Below are 20243 nucleotides of genomic sequence, written 5' to 3'. Positions count from 1 at the left end.
AACTAAATCACGTAAATTCTCAAGGAAATTATGTGCTTCTTTTTCAGAATAAGGTGGAAGGTCTACGTGAGAATCTTTATTTTCTCTCAAAAGAGAACCTTTCAACAATGCTGGAAGTTATCCTGGAACATACAGAAGACTTCACAGACTCTGCCTATACCAGTCATGAGCACAGAGAGCACATTTTGGAGCTGTCTAAACAGGCTAAAATGGAACTAGAGCAGCTGGTTTCAGTGTGGATGCAAGCTGTAAGAGCTTTTTAGCAAAGTAAATCTTTTCACCTCTACTTTGAAAAGAAATTTTGAATGCAGTCTTTCTTCTGGTCTAGGAACAGAGAGCTGAGTGTATTACTCACAGTGGGATCCTATCAAGGAAGCCACAGTTTGTTCTGTGCTTCTGAAGCTTCCATATGTTCTGTCCTCCCCCTATGCCAGTGGTATTGCTTCATTGATTCTTTCATGGCTAAATTAGGCTACTGATGGTAGTAGACTAATTTTAATGAAGATGTGAGTGGAGACAAGGCAGTGAACAGAAGTATCATTGCACAGTCTTGAACAGTGAAGTCTTTTGGTGGAGTAGTTCAGAGATTTCCATTGTCTTGATCCCATAGCAGTGACCACAGTTTTCTTTCTTGTTTTCAACAGAATATTGGAAACAGTTAAACTGTTGGAAAGGAAAACATTGTAAAAATATTGACCTTTTTTTTTTTTTAATATAATGGAGAGAGAAGAGAAACAATAAGGCAGGCTATTTTTGTTTGTCCTATTTTACATTATTTAAATGATGGTAGCCTTTAGAGAAGAAGCATGTTAAGGCTCTATCATTTGTCTTACTTGTTCCTTGAAAATGATAGAAGATACATACAAAAGGGGAGGCAAAAGCAGAGATGGAAAATGCAGCTTCTGATATTGATGCTGACTTGTTTTCAGTCTTGCTCCTGGGAATATGTGTAGCACAAAGTCTTATTAACACTGAAATATGGTAGATGTGTCCTGGTACAGGATATTTACTTAACTGGGTGTATTTCTTACTAGAAAGCATTTTTGTTCCTTTTTTCCTCTTTGAATCAGGTACTGCAGTCAGGTGTTTTTAATGCGGTAGTGTAGTTTGAAGAGCATATAAATCTTACCGATAATACAAAATGTTGTTATGACAAACAACACAGATACAGAAAATTAATTGCATAGACTCCCTTCAACTATAGGAGCTAAACCTGTGTTTAGTTTGGTGTTGGTGGTTTACTCTGGTAGGCAGCTGTGCAAGCACTGTTCAGCAATAACACCATGTTGTCAGCACTGCTTTTATCACAAGTCTGAAGCAGCAGCATGCCAAGTTTATAAAGAAAATGAATTCTATCCCAGCCAAAACCAGGACTCTTGGTTATTTCTAAGCTCTATTACTGCTGGAAAGTAATCACCTCTAAATAATTTACAGGCTACATTTCGAGAGAAATGAGAGCCTAGTACAAGATTATGCATATATATGATCTGTGAAAATTCTTGGGCGTGTACATGTGTGCTTATGCATTAAGTATTTTCATTAATAAATAACCCAGCCTAGCTGTGGCTAAAGACACAGTAGCAGATAAAATAGTAGCAACTCACTGAAGTGGATTTTTGTTTTCAGCTCAACAGCTTCATTGCGAGGTGAATGTTCTGAAGAATCATTTTGTAATTCAATATAGAACATGTGGTGTGTAACATTTTAGGTACCACTTTATTTTAAAAGGGTGTTTATATTTAAAAAAATGCCTTAAATGGTTGTTTTACTTTAGGGTGGTCAGGTAGAAGATTTCTGGCAGATGTCAAGGAAACCCTTTTCCTGAAAACTCAGTTAGATTTAGAAAATAAATGCATGTTGAACACAAGCAGTCAATCAGATTGCATCACTGTTGGTTTTAGATTTAATTTGGTAATAAATGTTTCTATAAAATATTTTTTTGAGTAGAATATACACAGGCTACGCAAGTGAAAGCATTTCATCTAGAAAGAAAAGGCTGTCTTCTAAAGCTTCTTGAGCTATTGACATGTGATGTGAAGGTGGGGTTTGCTGGCTTTTTTGTGTAATGTCTTGTTTTTTTCTTTCTTTGGTTTGTAGCAAAACCAAAAGACAAAAGATCTCATGGAAGACTTGGAAGTAGCCATTTTAAAAACGTGCCAGTGCATGAATGAACTTAAAAGGGAGGTAAGTGCAGCTTAAGCAAGATAATGTTTGACTTATAAGCAAGATAAAAGTTTGACTTTCTTACTTTTAATACATGAGTTGTAAAATGGAATCCTGTACCCCAGAGGACTGTTGTCTGTTTATAGACAAGAGTAACCAAATCAGAATAACGTTATGGAGCTAGCTACATCATCTTTGTCCTTACTGCTTAGAAATTTGTTGGATGAATAGGCTCATTGCTAACTCACAAAAAAAAAGTGTTTGGAAATAAGCACTGTGTGTGTAATCATTATTTTAAATGTAAAGGCAAACTTCCCTTTGGGGTGCATGCATCACTGTTTGTAAATACATTTTCTTCTAGTATGTGCCTAAATTAATATATTACATTTGCAGTTTATTTGTATTTAACCTGTCCCATTGATCTCCTTAGCTATGACTGGGTCTTATGCTCAGGGCTTTTTTTTTTCTCAGCAGTTGGCAGCTGTGTATGTGTCTGTGGTAAATCATTATTCTTTTCCTAAATGCAAGTGTGCTGAGGTCAGCTTGCATGCACTCATGGAATAGCTGCCTCATTTGGTACATGAGATGGACTGCACTTGTTGCTCAGGGTCTTCATGTTTCCTACTAAGGATAACATTGCTGCCTTGTCTGTTCTACAGAACTGAAGGAAATACAGAATCTTGTTTCTGGCAGCTTCCTAAATATTTGCACATTGTTCAGCTATTTTTTCAACTGCTTCAAATTGCTGTTCTTTTAAACAGATGGAGAAGTGAAGATTAAGAACAGTGAGAGTTTCAACACAGAGCAGTGCAAAGATGTTAGAGAAGTGTGGTGAACTTACTTAGGCTGAGCTGTCAGCTGCTGTAACTGGAAAACCTCAGCTGCTGAAAAAGTCATGCTCCCCTTTTTTACCATAGGCAAAATGAGAAGTTTTGTCTTCTGGACTATAGTTCCTGCAGCTATGCTGAAGATTTGAACTGTGTTTTCAATCTGTTTCAGTTCAAGTGCACTTCTGCTGTCAGACAGAGTGTTGGGGTCCAGAAAGTGAAGGATACAAAATTTTTGCACTATGATTATGGGCTAGTTTGTAATTTGGTCACCATTATGGAGGAAATGAGTAGCAGAGGTTTTCTAAAGTGGCATTCACTTCGGAATGTGAATTGCGAGATTATCCTTTTTGAGTAACATTGTTCCCAGCTGCTCAATGAGGTGGAAGAGTTCCCACTTAAATTAGGATGTGACTATTTAATTGCATTGATCATAAAGCCACAGGTGGCAGGAATATGTTGTGTGAAAGAAGGGATTCAGAAGTAAGTTCAGAGAATTATGTAGTTTTTTTTGTTCTCTGTGTAGTGATTGAGTTGATCCCAGAATGGCCATGCTTTTGTACATGGCTGAAAGCTGTCCTGTCAGTCTGACTTGGGGTGATTCAGTGTTTCAGTCAGCAACTGGGATTTCTACCGGTTAAATTCAAATATTGTGACTCTAATTAAAATGTTTCTGATAGCCTGAGTGGCTGAGAACAAAAGACAGCCTAGTTAAAGTAGGTCTCTCCAATCTCTGTCTTTTTATGGAAGAAAGAGAAGTTATATTCCTTTCTTGAGTTTATTTTACTGCTAATGATCAGAGACAGCATTAAGTAGAAGTATATGTAAATTTTGGATCAGGATGAAAATCATCTCTATTGAAAAGGGGATCTCTGTGTAGTCTACATGTAAATGAGAATTTCCAGTTTCTACTTCAACTTTACAAGTCTTTCAGATAACCTTTCTTCAGAGCTGACTTTGTTTCTGGGATTAGTGATTTGTGCTAATTTTTAATGCCATGTGAGCAATGTTATATAAATAGTTTGTAACAGGTTGTCATAGTAGTTTTTTCACCCTCTAAAAAAAAGTTGCGGCAGGTTTTGAGGCAATAATTCAGTTGGCTTGTCTTTTGTGAAATTAAAAAACAAATCCAGAAGAATTTAATTCTGGATGCACAGGAGGGACTGCTAGAGGAAAGAGGTAAAAATGGAGTTCAGTGAATTAAAAACCCCAACATACCATTCCAGTAAACACTCTTCTCTACGTTCCAAGAGAGTTCCAAGCTCATTGCATTCATAAGAGATGGAAAAATACTTCCTTTTGAACACCAAGTTCTGTACTCAGTGTAGTCTAGCAAAGTGAGTGCAGTATTACAAGACTTAAAATAGTCCTATGAGCGTACTCCGCTGTTTCTAAGGAGGTTGCTATTTTTTTTTATTGGTGTTACCAATGTTCTTAAGATGGGGCTGATTGCAGGGCACAGGTAACTTAGTGACTGGCTTCTAGAACTAGCAGCAGCTGTCACTGATAACTGTTGTCAACCACAGTCCTTCACAGCATGGTTTCTGAGTGTGTGTCTGGATTTAGGGATGTGTTTAAATTAAAAGCTTCTCCCTGCTTGTTGGGCGTGTAGGGAGATTGAGACTTCTCCAAGACCCATCTCCTTGTAGAAGACATGCTTTATGCTTTTCTAAGGCTGTGTCATGATCTGAATATATTCAAGCTTTTCTCTGTGACACTGATAAGTCTAATTTCTAATCTGTTATAAATTCAGATTTGTGTGGCTTCAGTCTGATTCACACAGTTTAATGAGTGTTCTTTATGAGAACTGGAGAGGTCATTGTGCTTTGCTTATGCTGAACTTGATGACCCACAGATTCATGCACCTGGATTCTCCCCAGCTGTAACATAATCAGAAAGCAATGGTGTGATAACTTTGTGGCCTCATTTTACCCAGTTGCTCTTTTGTTTCTCTCCATATTTGGTTGTGGAGTTGATTTTTCTTGTTTATGGGGGGAGTTTATTTATTTTTTTTTTAATTTTTTTTTATTGTGGTGGATTTTATCTTTATTCTTTGAATAGTAATTGAAGAAATAAAAACTACAGATAATAAGAAAGCTGTAGGTGAGGTTTAATGACAGTAATTTTTTTGCTTGAAAAATTAATCTGTCTCTTAAGTTTGTTTGACTTGGTACTGGATAGATCTTTTTTTCATTCCATGGCTTATTTCTTCTTCCTTTAATGCTACTCAAGGTCCACGGTGCAGCAACATCTCTGGCAGCAGATCTTCTAAAATACCATACAGATCATATGGTTCTCAAAGCATTAAAAATCACAGGAGTAGAAGGAAATCTTGAAGCTGTAGCAGAATATACTTGTAAGCTATCAGAGCAGAAAGAACAGCTTGTTGAGGTGAGTTCACAGCTCCTTTCATTGTATAGGACACTTAGAAAATGAGTGGTTGGATTTACATCAATCTGTTCTTTAGGAAGGCTTTGGTCTGTGTTTTTGTCATTTTATTTTATTTTCCTAGTATGCTGTTGAATTTTATATTGTTCTTGTCAGGGTCCGAGCCAAAGATGTCACTGTGGCATGCAAGTGTTGTAGAAGGGATTTACATTTGTGCCCAATTCTCCTCATGAGTCTAGACTCAATCTGTATGTAGACATTTGGCCTAAAATATTAATTAAATGTAAGTTTCTAGATCCAAGAGGAAATGATAACCCCTTTCTTTCAAGCAGCAGGCATCCAGCAATAGCAGAATCCAGGTATACAAGAATGCTGGAGAGACAGTTAAGTTTCTTAATGCAATGAGTTTGACTTTTTGAAGATGAGTCAAGAGGGCCACTGAAAATCTTCCTCTTTTGTGGAAAGCAGTGTGTGCAGGGGATGTCAGCCACATGGACCTTGTTGCTGTCTCCCTCACAGACGAGCAGAGGTACCTATGCCAGCAGGAGACATACAAATATAGATCACTTTGATCTAAAATACAGAGATACCAGCAGATGTACTTGAATGGTATCCAACCCTCTTTTCTAAAAAATTATGATATACAGGGCTTGAAGATTCCTCCCAGAACTATGAATATGCACAAGCAGCACCCTTGAACTTCCAGGATTGGCAGAAAAGTGCTTTGAGCTCTTAATTTCAGCTCTAATGTCCCTTTGATCTGTGGCTATTCAGTGTTCCAGTGAGACACTAATTTTTTCCAAGCCTAACCACGAGGTTAAATAGTGCTTGCATGTGCGACCTTGTAGCATGTCTGATGACAGACAGTGTAATAAGTTTCATATGTGCTGTCTCTGTCTTACAAGTTCCTTTTGATCTGAAAACTTCCATGCTCCTCCTTGACCCAAAGTTTACTCTTAATCTTCCTGAAAAAAATCCAAAAACAAAAAGAAACCAAACACAAAAAACCCCAAAACAAACAAAAAAAAGAAGGAAACAATATTACTTCTTTAAACTAATTTGAAACTGATTTGCTCAATGATAATTCAGACCCCTGAATGATGAAAGCCTAAATTTTCCACATGGTTGCTAATTGCTGAATAAGCCTGTTCTGCTAAAGTTATTTATGCTGCAGTTTTCCCAGGATCTTTATGTGTTTACTTTCAGTTTTATTCAGTCATAAATATATGAAATGGTTTTTGTTTCACTTTAATTCAGTTATTAAGACTTTTCTTTCTCTCAGTGGTTTTCCACACCTTTCAGTCAGGATTTAACCCCATTTTTTAATTGTTAATTCTCCCTGAGAAGTCCCCAGTAAATTTTTGAAAGGACAATCAATAACTCAGTGTTTGCTTTTGTGTATTTTCATATGTGCACCTTTTCTCACTACTAATCAATGCACATTTTTTACAATTCTTTTCATGTTTTTTCAAATTCAGATGTGTCGCTTATTGAGGCATGTTTCTGGAACTGAGCCCCTTGAGATTACTTGCATACATGCAGAAGATACTTTTCAGGTCACTGGCCCACAGGTATGTTCAGCTTTTAACTGGCCTCTTCTACTACACATAAATCAATAAAAATTACTTGTGTGAATTTTTAGGAGACCTCATGTTTACCTATGTTGAATGCATTCATTTCTAAGAAGGAATTTTGCTCTGATGCTGGCTGGTTGCTAAAAGAGCGCACAACAAAGATCAAGCCTGCAAATGTCAGATGAATTCATACAGAGACGTAATAATAGCAGTTTAATTTTATGTTTTGCCTGTGGAGGCATTTGTGAATTCATGTGGAACACTGTGTACTAGGACTTGCAATAGCAAATGCTTTGTTCTTTGTCCAGATAATTTCTGCTGCAGAAACCCTGGCATTACATCCATCTAGCAAGATTGCAAAAGAAAATCTTGAGGTGTTCTGTGAGGCCTGGGAGTCTCAACTGAGTGACATGTCTTTGCTGTTAAGAGAAATCAACGATGTGTTTGAAGGAAGAAGAGGTAAGAATGCTGTGTAGAAATAGAAAAATGTACCTTCAAATCTAAGAATTTTAAGTGTGATTTAAGAAATTCTGTTTTCTCAAGAGTGGAATGCAGTAAACATCCGCTTCCCATGGGATCTAGGTAGTAATACACAAGTATATTGTGTTTGTATAAATGTCAAGTCAGGCTGCTTGCTGGGTTTTTTGGTTTTTTTTTCAAATAAAAGCAGCCAAATATCTAAAGGCCTGATTTACATAAGATTAGCTATGTTTAATTTTCTGCACTAGGACTACTTCTAGCAGCAGAAGAAATAGAACAATTCAAAGGGCACAAAAGTGTTAGAGACAGCTCTTCGCCAGGAGTGTCCAAGTACAAGGGCTGTAGGGCTTTCACCCACCATTTGTTTTATCTAGGACCTTTCATTAATTCATGACAGTCAAAATACAGCTTGAATTGTGACATGTTTAATTAATGTCTTGTATTTGTGGAAAATACATATATACATATATATTCTATACTGTCAGCTTGCCTTGTATTCACTTCATAACGTAGTGAATGTAGTTATTTGATTTTTAAACTGCTGTCCCTTCTCCTGGATGGAATTTCTGACGACTCTGCACATTGGGATATTTTCTGTGGTTGGTAAGTTTATTGGTATTTGTACAACATGTAGAAGAAAACCTTGGAACCTTAAGGAAAAAAAAATTCTGTGTCTACTTTTAGCATAGGGTAATTTGAAGGCATTTTGGTTTTCATTTTTATACCATGTAATTTTTTTTTTCCAGATTATCTCTTTAGTGTAGCCTGTCATACTTAGAGCTACGTGTTTGTTTCAGTCTTTAAGGTATAATTGCATACAGATAGAATGTAATGTATAATAATGCTGAATGTCTTGTATTTTTAAGAAAATTGCTCAGGTTCAAAAGCTTAGATTTAGTTAAATGTGGGCACTTAATTTTTTGTATCCAAGATACAGAGAAAGTAAATCCTTTTTCAGGTTAGATGACACTTTATCAATGACACAATACTTCGTCTTGCTATTGAGACCTCTTTTCATTTTCAGACTTTATTTTGGAGTTTAACTTTCTGTTCTTAATTTTTTGTGTAAGTAATTCTTTACTGCCAGCATTTTGAGCACAGCTGCAACCAGTCACAGGGTGTAATATCTTAAATTGCCGCTGGTGGTTGGTGAATGAGTGTGTGCCTGAGCCTCAAGACTTGTAAAGAGAAAATGCATGTTGAAATTTTGAGTGGGTTTACAATAATTGTGTGTACTGCAGGTTATTGGCAGTTTGAGACTTTTGAGAAAAACATGATTGTTATCCCAGCTGTTTTTCCACCTTGGTCTGGAATACTACAGAAATATGCACAGCAATCAGAGAGCCTGTTCATGGGCCTTTTAACTTTCAGCAGATTTTTTGTTTGTTTGTTTTGGGAGCCAGGGTCTCACTCAGTTTCCTTAAATTATTTTATAAAATTAAACATAAATTATGGTATTATGCTATTGTTAATGTGTTAGAATAAATTCAGAATCTTTAGGGCTGATCATGCAGTATCTGATTTTTTTTCATATTCATACAATGGTCTGGCAAGGTTGAATGATAACATTTTATATATTTATATCTGTGTGTGTGTGCATACATAGATAGATAGATATTACTGTATTTAAAAATAATAGGATGAGAATCATGCAGCCACAGCAAAGCATATCCTTGGCTCTCCAAACAAATTGTTCTTGATGTCAGATGCATAGCTTCCTCTGTGGTTAATAACTTTCTCCTGGGGCTGCTGATGGCAGATAACACATTTTACATAAGTGGTATTTTCCACTTTCTTTAAAACATCATTTCACAATGGCAACCCCATGTCCTTGCTTGAAGGAGGGAAAGGAAAATAGGTAGTTGTTGCTGAGCAGGTTGGAGTGATGCAGTGAAGACTTCTCTTGTTTGGCTTAACCACACAACTGTGTTCTTGTTAGTGTCTCTCATTTCCTCAGTCTTTCTTTCAGCATGAAGTGCTCTGATATCAACACTGGTAAGATACTAAGCATAGCTTTTGTTCTCTGTGGCCTTGGGTGCATTAGATCTTGTATTGCCAAAACCCTGTTAAGAAATCTCCATTTTTGTTGTCACATGGCCCAGCCTAGTAAGGGATTTTCCTCTGAATCTGGATTGTTTCATAGTAGCCACCAATTATGTCCTTAGAAGTAATTTGGTCTCTTATATCCACCTGTTTTCTACAGTTTTTCTCTGTATTGTGGGCCAGTCTGTTTTTGTTTGCTTGTTTTCTTCTCTTGTTGGACTTAAGAGTGACTCTTGTCATTAGGAAAAAAAAAGGGAAAGGAACAATCTCACCCAAATGCCCCCACCTTTTTTCTACCAGAAAATACCCTCAAGTTACTTTGCCATTTCCAACACTTTTCTTCTCTGACAAAACACAACTGGTGATCCAGTAAATAAATGAAACGTTTAGTTCCTCAGAGGTTATAGGAGTGGCATTCACAAAACTTCTGCCTCCAAACACAATGGAGTTTCACAATATTTGATAAGACTTTATTCTTCTTGTGATTCATTATACTTGTCTTAATGTTGAAGTTGGTAAAAGTGTCTTTATTTTACAGACTAAAATGTATCAAGTGCTTTATTCCTAGTAAAATTGTGACTGTATGTAACAGGAGATAGAATTACAGTAAGAGGTATATTTTTTTTCTCCTTAGTTTAAGAACTTGTATTTTTGTACTACCAATTAAAATGTTTGGCTTTGTTAGAGAGTACAGAATACAGCTTAAGATGCAAAAATTGAATGGTAACTAAATGTGCTGGACACATCAAATAAAAGAACCATTTTTCTGATTACAGTAGATTCACATGGTTTATACTCATTTCTTTATTTTTATGAGCAATTGCATAAGTCCTTATCAAATGTTTTTTTCATAACATTAAATGGGGTAATTCTCATGCTGAGGTTCCAAATACACGTGGGAGGAATTGGATTTAGCTTGAAAGTGAAGCAATATTTTACTCAATTTTAATGAAATTATACCAGAACATGCCCAAATTGAAAAGGGCTTCTCTCGGGGAGCAGGATTCACAGGCACAGCAGGGTGATAAAGATTGGTGAGCACGCCACAGCCCAGTAACCCTCATTTGTATTTTGGAAATACTCCTGTGCTGTGTAGGACTGTACAGGAAGGTACTTTTGCTCAGTCCTAAACCACTTTTTAATTCAGCAGTGAGGAGGCCTGTTCTTCACAAGGTTGGTGTGTCCAGGCTGGGATGAGGAGGGTGACAGGCTCCGTGACAGGGCAGCTCCTGCCAGGCATTGGAAGTTTGATTATGCCCATAGAGGGATTGTTTGGTTTATTTCCATTTGATGCTTAACTCTGAAGCTCTTGCACTTTGAGATGAACCACCTGACAAAAGTACTTTTCATCAATCCAAGCTGCTGGCTGTCAGCCAGTCTCTTTTTTCTAATGTTTTGTTTTGAACGTGGTGGAGAAGAATGTAAATAAATAATCCTCTGATTTTCTCCCTTGTAACTTGGGTGAGAAGTGAGAGAATGGTTTCTGAAGAGAACCTACTTTTCTGCCCTCCTCTTCTGTTTTGCCCACTTGATTTCAGAAGAGTTGATGACCATGAGTTTTTTGAATGGCTGTAGATGATAAATAGGTGACACTGATTAGAATTTTAGAATTAGCTCAAATTCTAGAAAGAAGAGTGAAGCAGATATGCTCCCATGCTCTCAGACAAGAAGTGACATCAAAAGTGTGATTTAAAAATTGAAATAGGGGTATTATGGAGAGAAAAACAGGATTGGAACTAGTAGAAAATTAGAAGACAAAGATAATGAAATAATGAAAATTAATTTTAAGTGGAAAAAGAAAAAGGAAAAACATGTTTAAGAAAACACATTAGGAAAAACAAAGGCAGAATCAAATAAAAAGACCATCATATGGTGAAAAAAAGCCTTGATATAATAGCAAAGATCTGACACACAAACTAAGGAAATTAAATACATAAAAAATTCATATGTGTATATTCTGTTAATGGAATAAAATAAAAGTTCTGTGATTACACTGATGGAATTAAGTATTTTCTGATTAAGTAGGAATATCTCTGACTAATTTGATCTGCTCTTTTGAAAGGTCTGGTATCCGTGGGTCTGATGAAGTGTATTTTTTATGTGTTTTGTGATCTTTAGGGTTTCTTAAAATGTTCCAAGAAATAAAGTTAGATCTTTCTTCTTTTTGAATATGGTGAGCACCTTAACCTTGCTAAGTCAAATTATGACTAGAAGAGCAAAGGCAATTTTTATTTTCTTACTTCTGTTTGCCACCACTTTCCATATGGTTTCTGTAATTCTGAACGCCTGCCTTGTGTGTGCAAGTACTGTGTCATTGCACTGAGCATTTTTATTCCATATGTTATGTCAAAGCTTTTTGTGTTTGAACTTTTTAACAAGGCACAACAAGTTTTAACGTAGCTCCAAGGAGATCTTTTGTGCTGCAGCATTTTAAATTGCAAGTTCACTTTTGTTCTTGATATGTCTTACATGCTTTCTTACATGCCCTTTAGCTGATGTTTTGATGTATAGGATGTTGTAAATGACTTCTCATAATTTGTATCGGTATTTAGGGAGAAATCTTGCTTGGATACGTTTGAGCAACTAATATCCAAATAACAGCATTCAGAAAAAAGGTTACTCAGCTTGTGCCCTGTTAGCTCATTCATCTTTCACAAGATGGTTGTGTAGGGGAAGGAAAAGGTGATCATAGAAAGGAATTTTTCATATTTTTCAAGAGGGTTGAAGGATACTTGATGGCACTCTAAAATTTTAGGGGTCAGTTGCCTGGACACGGAGATTATGATCTTTCTGTTGTGTCAGGAGATAAAGGGCATGCTTTCAAAGAATCCTGAATGCACAAAAGAACTGTCTTCTGAGAACTCAGATGAAATTTCTCTAGGAGCTGATACAAGAGGAGGATTTAGCAATTGTAGAGGAGTTTGTTGCTTGTCCTTTGTTGAGATGCATCCTCTCTATGTAAACCTGTAGTGACATCCATTGTAGTAGCCCTTGGGTTTTAGCTGGCGGGGTGGGGGTTTTTTTGATTGTTTCTGGGTTTTTTGGTAATACCAATTCCTTACTAGCTCTTAAAGTTTTTACTTATTTTTATTTGGTTTAGCAGACTTTCCTCTCCTGAATCTATTGTAATGAATGCAAGTCTTCATAAACTATTATGTCTTCTGGTAATTGAAACTCTAATCTTAGGCTGTTAGCCCAGGCACTGTTTCTTCTTGAAAATAAAGTCTTCTTATCAGCATTTAAATAACATCCAAAAAAGGATTTTTTCTTCCTTAATTTGTTTTGCTCAGACTTGGAAAATTGCAGGCTCCTGGTAACACAAGAAACAATTCAGTAAGTGCATAAAATGCTGTAGAAATTCCTTCTTTATAAAATGCAGCACACATGGGACAGGTATAGTACAGTACAACATGGGAGTTTTATTTGCACTACTTAGGAAAACCTGTGTAGGTATTTCACACCAGTGTCACTGTCTACTCCAGATTTTAGACCATTCAATCCATGCCAAGAAAAGCCATACATGGAGCTACAATTTTGTGTTCTGTGTTTTGCGATAAGTGCATGTAGCTAGTGAGTCATGGTGGAGCGTTGCTTTACTTCCTTGTGAAATACTTGCAGGGGGCTAGAAGTATTACTGAGAGAAATGTTCAGAGAAGCTTTCTTAATTGCCAGTTGCTAAAATCTGAGCAGTACAGAGTTCTTGGCCTGTCTCTGAAAGCATGAGACAGATGATCTTCTGCAGTATTCAGAGAGGAGGAATTACAGGTAAGTAATTTGCTTTTATAGTACTGCAATTTAAGGAAGGATGAAGTAAGGCATTTTATCCCACTGATTAAAATCTGCATACAGATTTTGGTATAAACCTGTGTGTTCTTCATAGGAGAGAAGCGTGTCTACCTATCACTGCCCAGACCAGGGGTAAGTTGCTTTTGAATGTTTACTTTGTACCTGCTGTTCTCTGTTTGACTTCTTTCCCTGTGGCAGCTTGATGGGGACATAACAATATCTTGGTAATATGCATCCTGACTGGATGGCTGATAGTAAAATATCAAAGTCTGTCAGTTTATGAAATTAATAACAAACAGACTGAAGATGAATGTAGCTAGTTATGTAGTGCTTTAATCACTTTGATTATACACAAACTTTAATTCCTGTTCATTAATTTTTTACCGCATACTCTACTGTCATGTTATGTAATAAAAAAATGCATTGTTGATATTAAAACAGTAGGAATATGCTGCAATATACTGAAAACTAAACGAAAAAAATAAATCATGCTACCAAGACTTAATATTGTAGCTTGAGTTAACCTATTTGGAACAAGGGTTCATGTTCAAGCCTGTTGGAGCCTCTTTAAATAATGGGTTCTTGTTTCCTTCTTTAATATCAAATGTGTTTAATGTAGAGGAAAAAGTTACACCAAATACCCAGTTTTTAGGTATGAGGTATTTAATATCCTTAGCTGATTTTAATTGATATTACAATGTTTCTGAGAGCATCTCTGTGTTAGGTAGCCTCCTAAACCTTGTAAGCATCATGTAATCAATCATTTGATTCACTTACTATGAACTGAATCTTTCCATGAGTAGGAAAAAGGGAAAGAATGGTCTCAAAAGGAACAGTAAGCTCTGGCACCTGTTTCTTTCTCTCCTTCCTTTCTTTCCTTAACCTGTACTGTTGAGGAATTTGGGTTTGAAATAGGCCTCTGTCTCCATGTCTTCTGCGCTGCAATTCTACAGCTTCAAACACAACTTCTGACCCTTAATGAAAAGAGAAAAGCTTTAGAAATCCAATATTTATAAAAATGTTTTATAAATCAAATCTGCAGATTTAAATACAATATGTTAGGCTGCATGAGCATGGGTGAATTTCACAGTTATGGAACTAAATATTGAAACTTTGGATGGGGTTTCTGTCCCTGGCCAGTTTGACTAAGACACGTTGCTTCTGGACTTCATAATTTAGAGCTTAAATGTTTGAAGGCAGAGTCCCACTTATAGATTCACATGTTTTTAATATTCAAATTCATATTTAAAATTAAATTATTTTTTTGTGGTCAGCATTTAAGCAGTTCTGGTTTGTTACTATTTGGAAAGTTGCTGCCTTCTTTTTGAGTTTTGCAAGATACTTACCATTGTAGAGAGTTACAAATGCAGAGTTTGAAGTAGACAGGAAATATAGATTGCATCCACAGGACAGCAGAGTTTCTTCACAGAGTAATTTCTTTTCCTAGCTGATGCTCTGAGCTTTGGAATTGCCTCTCTTCCTGGTGCTGTTCCTCTCAGCAGAGCCTTTCCTCCCCCTACTGCCACCACAGATCTGCTGTGCCTGGCTGACGCCCACGCTGTCCCTGCACAGAGGCCACACTGTTCCTGCCAATCTAATTAGATCACATATTTTGTTACATCTGTTTAATTGCCACGCTGCTGTTTGCTGATAATGAGTGGCACCCTAGACTATGCTGTAGATGAAGATCAGAGCAACAGTGGTGATTCATGTGTGTACTTAATGCGTATTTTTTCTCTATAGTTTAAAGTGTCGAATCATGTTTTAAAAGCACAATAACATATCTACTGGATCTGACTTTTAACAATAGTACTATTCAAATAATGCAAGTGAACACTAGAGTGAAGAAAACTGCAAAAACTTCTAAGTTCCAAGCAAAAAATTCTAAGATTTCTTTAGTTATTTGTGAATGGAAAAACTAACTTCTTGTAACCAGTGCTGATTTTCTTGAATACCCTTCACTCTGCAGCTTAAATATTTGCCATATCTTCTAGACCAAAGTTTGTGTTTACAAACAAATCTAGTTTGGTTTTGTCTTCCTTTCTTAAGACACTGCCTAAAAAATAGCATTTCTGAAATTATTTCTAATATGCACTATAGTCAAATCACTATTAGGAGTATCAGTCCTTTGTGCTAAATGTTTCAATATGAGATCAGCATTTCTAATGCATAGGCAGAATTGCAGTGTCTGATCTGGGTAGACATTCATAAGATTCAGAATATTTAAACATTTTTGGATGGGAAAAGAGAACTGGCAGAAAGCCAAGTGAGCACCAAATTGCACTAGGAACTTCAGTATGAATACTTCTGCTCATATTCTTGGAGTGAGAAGTGGAGATGGCACCTGAATCTCATTTCTGATGCTGTTCGCAATGAACAATGTTGTTTCTTGTTTATTTTTTCCCCTGCAGGCATTACTGAGCCTAATTTGACTAAGTACTCCCACTAATGAATAGCAGCAGGTTTTTTTTCAGAATTTTTCAGAATCTCAGACAAGGCTCTCATTTGCACACTGAGATTATCCAGCTACCTCCTGTGCCTCACTCCTCTCCAAGATATCACACCAACTTTGGACTATTCCTCTGCAGTGCAGTGGTTTCTGAATGTGGCCTGTGCCTCCCACATCTGGTGGTTTTGCTGTCTTTGCACAGTGACAGCACCAGCACATGAAATTAAAGCCAAGAACAGTGAATAATTATGAAATAAATGATGAATTACTGCCTAAGTGTGTCATGCGGTTGGCAAGCACTGACTTACCAGGTAGTCCACTCACATCAGTACCGCTAATTACTGTTTAATATGAGCTAATATTTGGCTTGCAGGCAGACTGATATTTTGGATAGTTCATGACTTAAATAAAAGAAGGAAACCCACAAAAAGATGACAGTGTCAGTGTTTGTTTACAGCTGCTTCTCCAGAGTGACACAGAATAATGGGCTGCCTCCTCACACCAGCATTCATATGGGTTGTAGCCTACATCAGCTTGCTATTAGCCAAATCACTTCCATCAGTTTTAGAAAAATCAGTGCAGGAGGACTTGCTTAAGACTATTTAGTCCTGAGTATTATTGAGGATTTACAGGGTAAAGGGAAGAGAGTACTGCATTAGGAAGAGGAGCCCAAGAACTGTGGAAGAGGTCTTTTCCTTGCAATTTCAGGGCATCTGCACCTGCCATTTCAGGACAGACAGATAAGAACAGGTTCTCAGTTTCTGCAGAGAAGTTTGTTTGAACCTCTGGAACTCTCCTACAAAGTCTTTCTCTGAATATAGAGCTACCTCGTTAAGATTTGCTAGTAGAATGATTACCAATTCCTTTTATTTAAAAATCTTATTTTTTGTTTGAAACAGAAGCATAATGCAAATCTGAAAGCATTAAAGCCAGTCAAACTAGATACTGAGGTAAGATGCCATCATTTTAGTAAAAAAAACTTTCATATTTTTATCTTGTCTTAAGAATGTGCTTTTAAGTGCCATAAATATGGTCACCATTTACAGGAACAGGCGAAAATTGCAAAACTTGGATTAGAATTGCATCTGCTAACATCTGATGTGGATTCTGAGACAGAGAAATGGGAGGATCAAGAGAATGAGATTGTGCAACATGGGCAAGGCATGTCAAGTATGGCCTACTCCATGTATTTATTTACCAGGTAATTACACTGCATGTGGCAATTTTTGGTGGGAAGAATAGCTTTAATAGTGTTTATAAGAAAGAACAAATTTTCATTTTCAGAGCATAATAATTGGGACCCATTTAGAAAGGAACTTGGATCTGTCCATAGGCTTTATAAATTTTAAAATTAATTCTAAGCTTTATAATTAAAAATATTAAATAAAATTAATTATAAGCTTTATAAATTTTTTAAATTTCTAAGCTGTTTAAAAACCCTGTGATTTTAAACACCCATTTTATTTTTAAAGGGCTAAACACCTGTTTTGTTGGAGGGCATCTATTTAAATGTCTCTAGAGTACAGAAAAAAATTTAAGAACTATTTCCATAAATACTTTGAAAATTAAGGGAATTAAAGCACAAGTATATACTTGTAGATGAGCTATAAGTGTAGATGAGAATTACTGATCCTTGCTGTACTGAAAAGTATTTATCTGAAACTTGCCTTTGCAACATCAGCTTTCTTACTTGAAGAATTTAGGTTTTCTTGGGTTTTTTTTTTACCAGAGTTGAGATTTTTTTTGTTACCTACTAGTCCAGTAATACTCAGTATGCTAGAGACATGGATTTCTAGTTTTGTTCAGCTTATGAGAACTGAGCCATTGTTAATTCCCCAACAGTGCTGTAGCTACTGAGGTGTTTGTGTAATATTATTAATGCAGTTCCTGTAGGTAGTTATTGTTGTGTCTAGTATCTTCTAAAAGACTGATATTTACAGTTCACTGGTGTGAACTGTAAAATGTTCAGTGGTGAGACTGTAATTTTTGTAAGTAGCAATCAAAATAATCTGCAGTCTATAAATGACATATCTTCTGGTTTTGTTATTTCCCACAGAGGAGAAGGACTTCTGAAAACTACTCAAGATTTATTTCATCAGGCAGAGGTAGTGTATTTTTAACAAAATAAGACATAGACACTCTGAGTGAAGCCAAACAGGAACTTCAGTGTGTGATTCCTTACACATAAGTACAGTGTACAGTACATGAATTGACTGGCAGCCATAGATTTTGAGCAGTCTAACTCTGGTACATATCCTGAAAGTGAGCTTCCCAGTGTTCCAGTTGTAGCTTCAGACAGGATCGTTACACTGGTAGATTCCAGCTAGGAGGACGGATAGCAAACTGGCATTATGGCAAATACAGTGCACTTCAACATATTTGTAGTTTTTGTTGTGTCACTCAGCTCAGTCCCTGGTAGTGTTAACAAATACTAAATCCTAGCCTGAGCAGCGGGATTTTCATGGGAAGGAGAGAAGATGTAAAACTTTGCACAATGCAAACAGAAGACAAGGGCCCAAATGAAGGGATGTGGGATGCTATTTCCAGGATGCATGCCTGTGTGTAACAGACTAGTTACCTTTGAAAGGACAATAAACAAACAAGGGCAGGTGTCATCTACCCCCAAAACATTTGCGAGCTGCCACGGTGCAAAAAATAATTGGAAGTTGGGGGGCTTGTTATATGTAAAGGGAAAGCCTTTTGTCATCTTTAAACTCTGCTTATCTGTGAGGATGGCAGTTTGTAGCATAGCTTGTTATTTCAGAAGTCACTGCAAACTGCTGACTTGTAAATTACAGACGTATACCATTATAACAAGTATTTCCTGCTACCTTTCTACTTAAAAGCACACTATTAAAAGAGGAGGGAAAAAGCCTTACTTTCTGTTGTGGTTTATTTTGTTACATGCTTTTTCTTCCTTTCAGATTTTTGCTACAGAGGGCACAAAGCTTGCTTCAGCTCTTCATGCTCTTTCTGAACAGGTAATGTATCTTAAGACATCAGTGATGCTGCTTAGAAGCTGCTTGTGCTGTCTTCTCCCTTAATGTTGGAGTCTTTAACACAGAGTTGTTTTGTCTTCCTGGACCATGTACCAGGTACATCATGATGAGAAGCCTTTGCTTCTGTTGGAGGCTGAAAAACTCATCTCTATGTGCAAGCAGCTCCAGATAGCAGCTAAAGCTTCTGCTCAGGGTAAAAGTGCTACATTTACAAAGGTAAGGGAAGAATTATATATATGTCTCAAAGTAACACCTACCTTGTTTCAAAATAAAGTAATTTACTAATTTATGCTCCAGTCAAAATATGGAACTAGTTTGTAGTGGTACTGTAATCCAATAGAACTCCATTAAGATAAACAGGAACTGTAATTAAGTGTACCTCAGTATGGACTTCAGGGATCAAAATTTTAATGAAGAGGTAATATGTATTTCCACCACGGTAATAATCACTGTTATTACTGTTACTGATGCTTAACATAAATGTAACAAACTCCAAACCCCCAGCTCCACTACTGAAACACATTTGCTTCTCAGTAGGTAGCGTCTACCCTGGACTGCAGAGATTTTTTCTGATATTCATATTTGCTATAAATAGCTACATAGCTGCCATGAAAGTTCCATCACTGTTAACGCAAGAAGTAGATCTGCAAAGATCAGAGGGGATCAGTATCCCTGAGCCAGCAGAGATGAATGTGAGCAAGACCATTTCCATGCACCTGGATGTTTGTTTCCAATTGGCTGTGGAAAAAGTGTTTCAGTTCTACAGCGGGGTGTTAAACTTGCTAAAGCATGCAAGCCACTCAGAACCAAATGGAGCACCTTGAGGCTACTGCATGGTTTCTTTTACACTCTCTAAATTAAGTGGGAACTCCAGTCTGTTTATACAGTGATGTATCAGTACACAGCAATAACAGGTTCTCAAATTAATGTTTGAAGGCTCAGGCTTGTGACCTGTGCTTGAGTGTTAAGATTTAAGATAACTTCTAGTGTAACATCAAACTAAGGTTTAGATGATGCATGACTTTCTAAATCATGCTGGCAAGACATAAAACAAAAGGAAAACCGTGAAGAATTATGATGATTCATACTTAAGACTGTAAGAGTGAAAGAGTGCCTTTCCAAGAGACTTCTGTTACTGTTTAATATATTATTACTAGTTCATTCTCTTGGGATGTGTCTGCATCATAGCTCAAGTCATGCTTAACAGAAGGGATGCTCTTGTTTTACATGTACTAGAGAGAAATTTTAAAAAATTTAGGCAAACCAATTTGATTAGGAGATATTTCAAAAGGACAAGTATTACTTAACCTAGCGCAAAGCAGATCACCATCTCATGCCAAAACCAACTGCCTAACACAAGTATGGAGTATTAATTACTCTAGTATTAATTATCTTGTTTAGGTTGATGCATGCATTCTGAAAACAAGGAATGTGATGACTCTGTTATGTCAGCTTCTTCCACTTTGCTGCAAATTACTGAGAAAGGTGAGTGCTTGCTTAATCTGCACTATTTAAAAGTTTTGGGGTTTGTTTG

The 20243-nt window shown here is 36.7% G+C and overlaps 1 protein-coding gene and 1 long non-coding RNA gene across 5 annotated transcripts in view; one reads left to right on the top strand and one right to left on the bottom strand.

The window, feature by feature from the left end:
- Positions 1-20243, top strand: part of CTNNAL1 (catenin alpha like 1) — a 57433-nt gene that overhangs the window by 35554 nt on the left and 1636 nt on the right. For all 4 annotated transcript variants that reach the window (XM_086895665.1, XM_086895676.1, XM_086895673.1 and 1 more), the window contains exons 7-18: positions 48-248; positions 2098-2184; positions 5223-5381; positions 6857-6949; positions 7261-7411; positions 13356-13393; positions 16610-16660; positions 16757-16911; positions 17767-17815; positions 18635-18691; positions 18806-18925; positions 20111-20194. In XM_086895665.1, the coding sequence (XP_086751791.1) occupies positions 48-248; positions 2098-2184; positions 5223-5381; positions 6857-6949; positions 7261-7411; positions 13356-13393; positions 16610-16660; positions 16757-16911; positions 17767-17815; positions 18635-18691; positions 18806-18925; positions 20111-20194 (1245 nt within the window). The remainder of the gene's footprint in view (positions 1-47; positions 249-2097; positions 2185-5222; positions 5382-6856; positions 6950-7260; positions 7412-13355; positions 13394-16609; positions 16661-16756; positions 16912-17766; positions 17816-18634; positions 18692-18805; positions 18926-20110; positions 20195-20243) is intronic.
- LOC147655536 (uncharacterized) lies at positions 8983-16611 on the bottom strand. The gene is made up of 2 exons (XR_015288718.1): positions 14111-16611; positions 8983-12785 (listed from the first exon to the last, which is right to left on the bottom strand). It is a non-coding gene; the product is annotated as an uncharacterized LOC147655536 (long non-coding RNA).

Source organism: Cyanistes caeruleus, chromosome 1 (assembly GCF_971803275.1).
Source record: "Cyanistes caeruleus chromosome 1, bCyaCae1.hap1.1, whole genome shotgun sequence".
NCBI classification, from domain to species: Eukaryota; Metazoa; Chordata; class Aves; order Passeriformes; family Paridae; genus Cyanistes; species Cyanistes caeruleus.
This window is presented reverse-complemented; position numbering and strand designations above follow the sequence as displayed.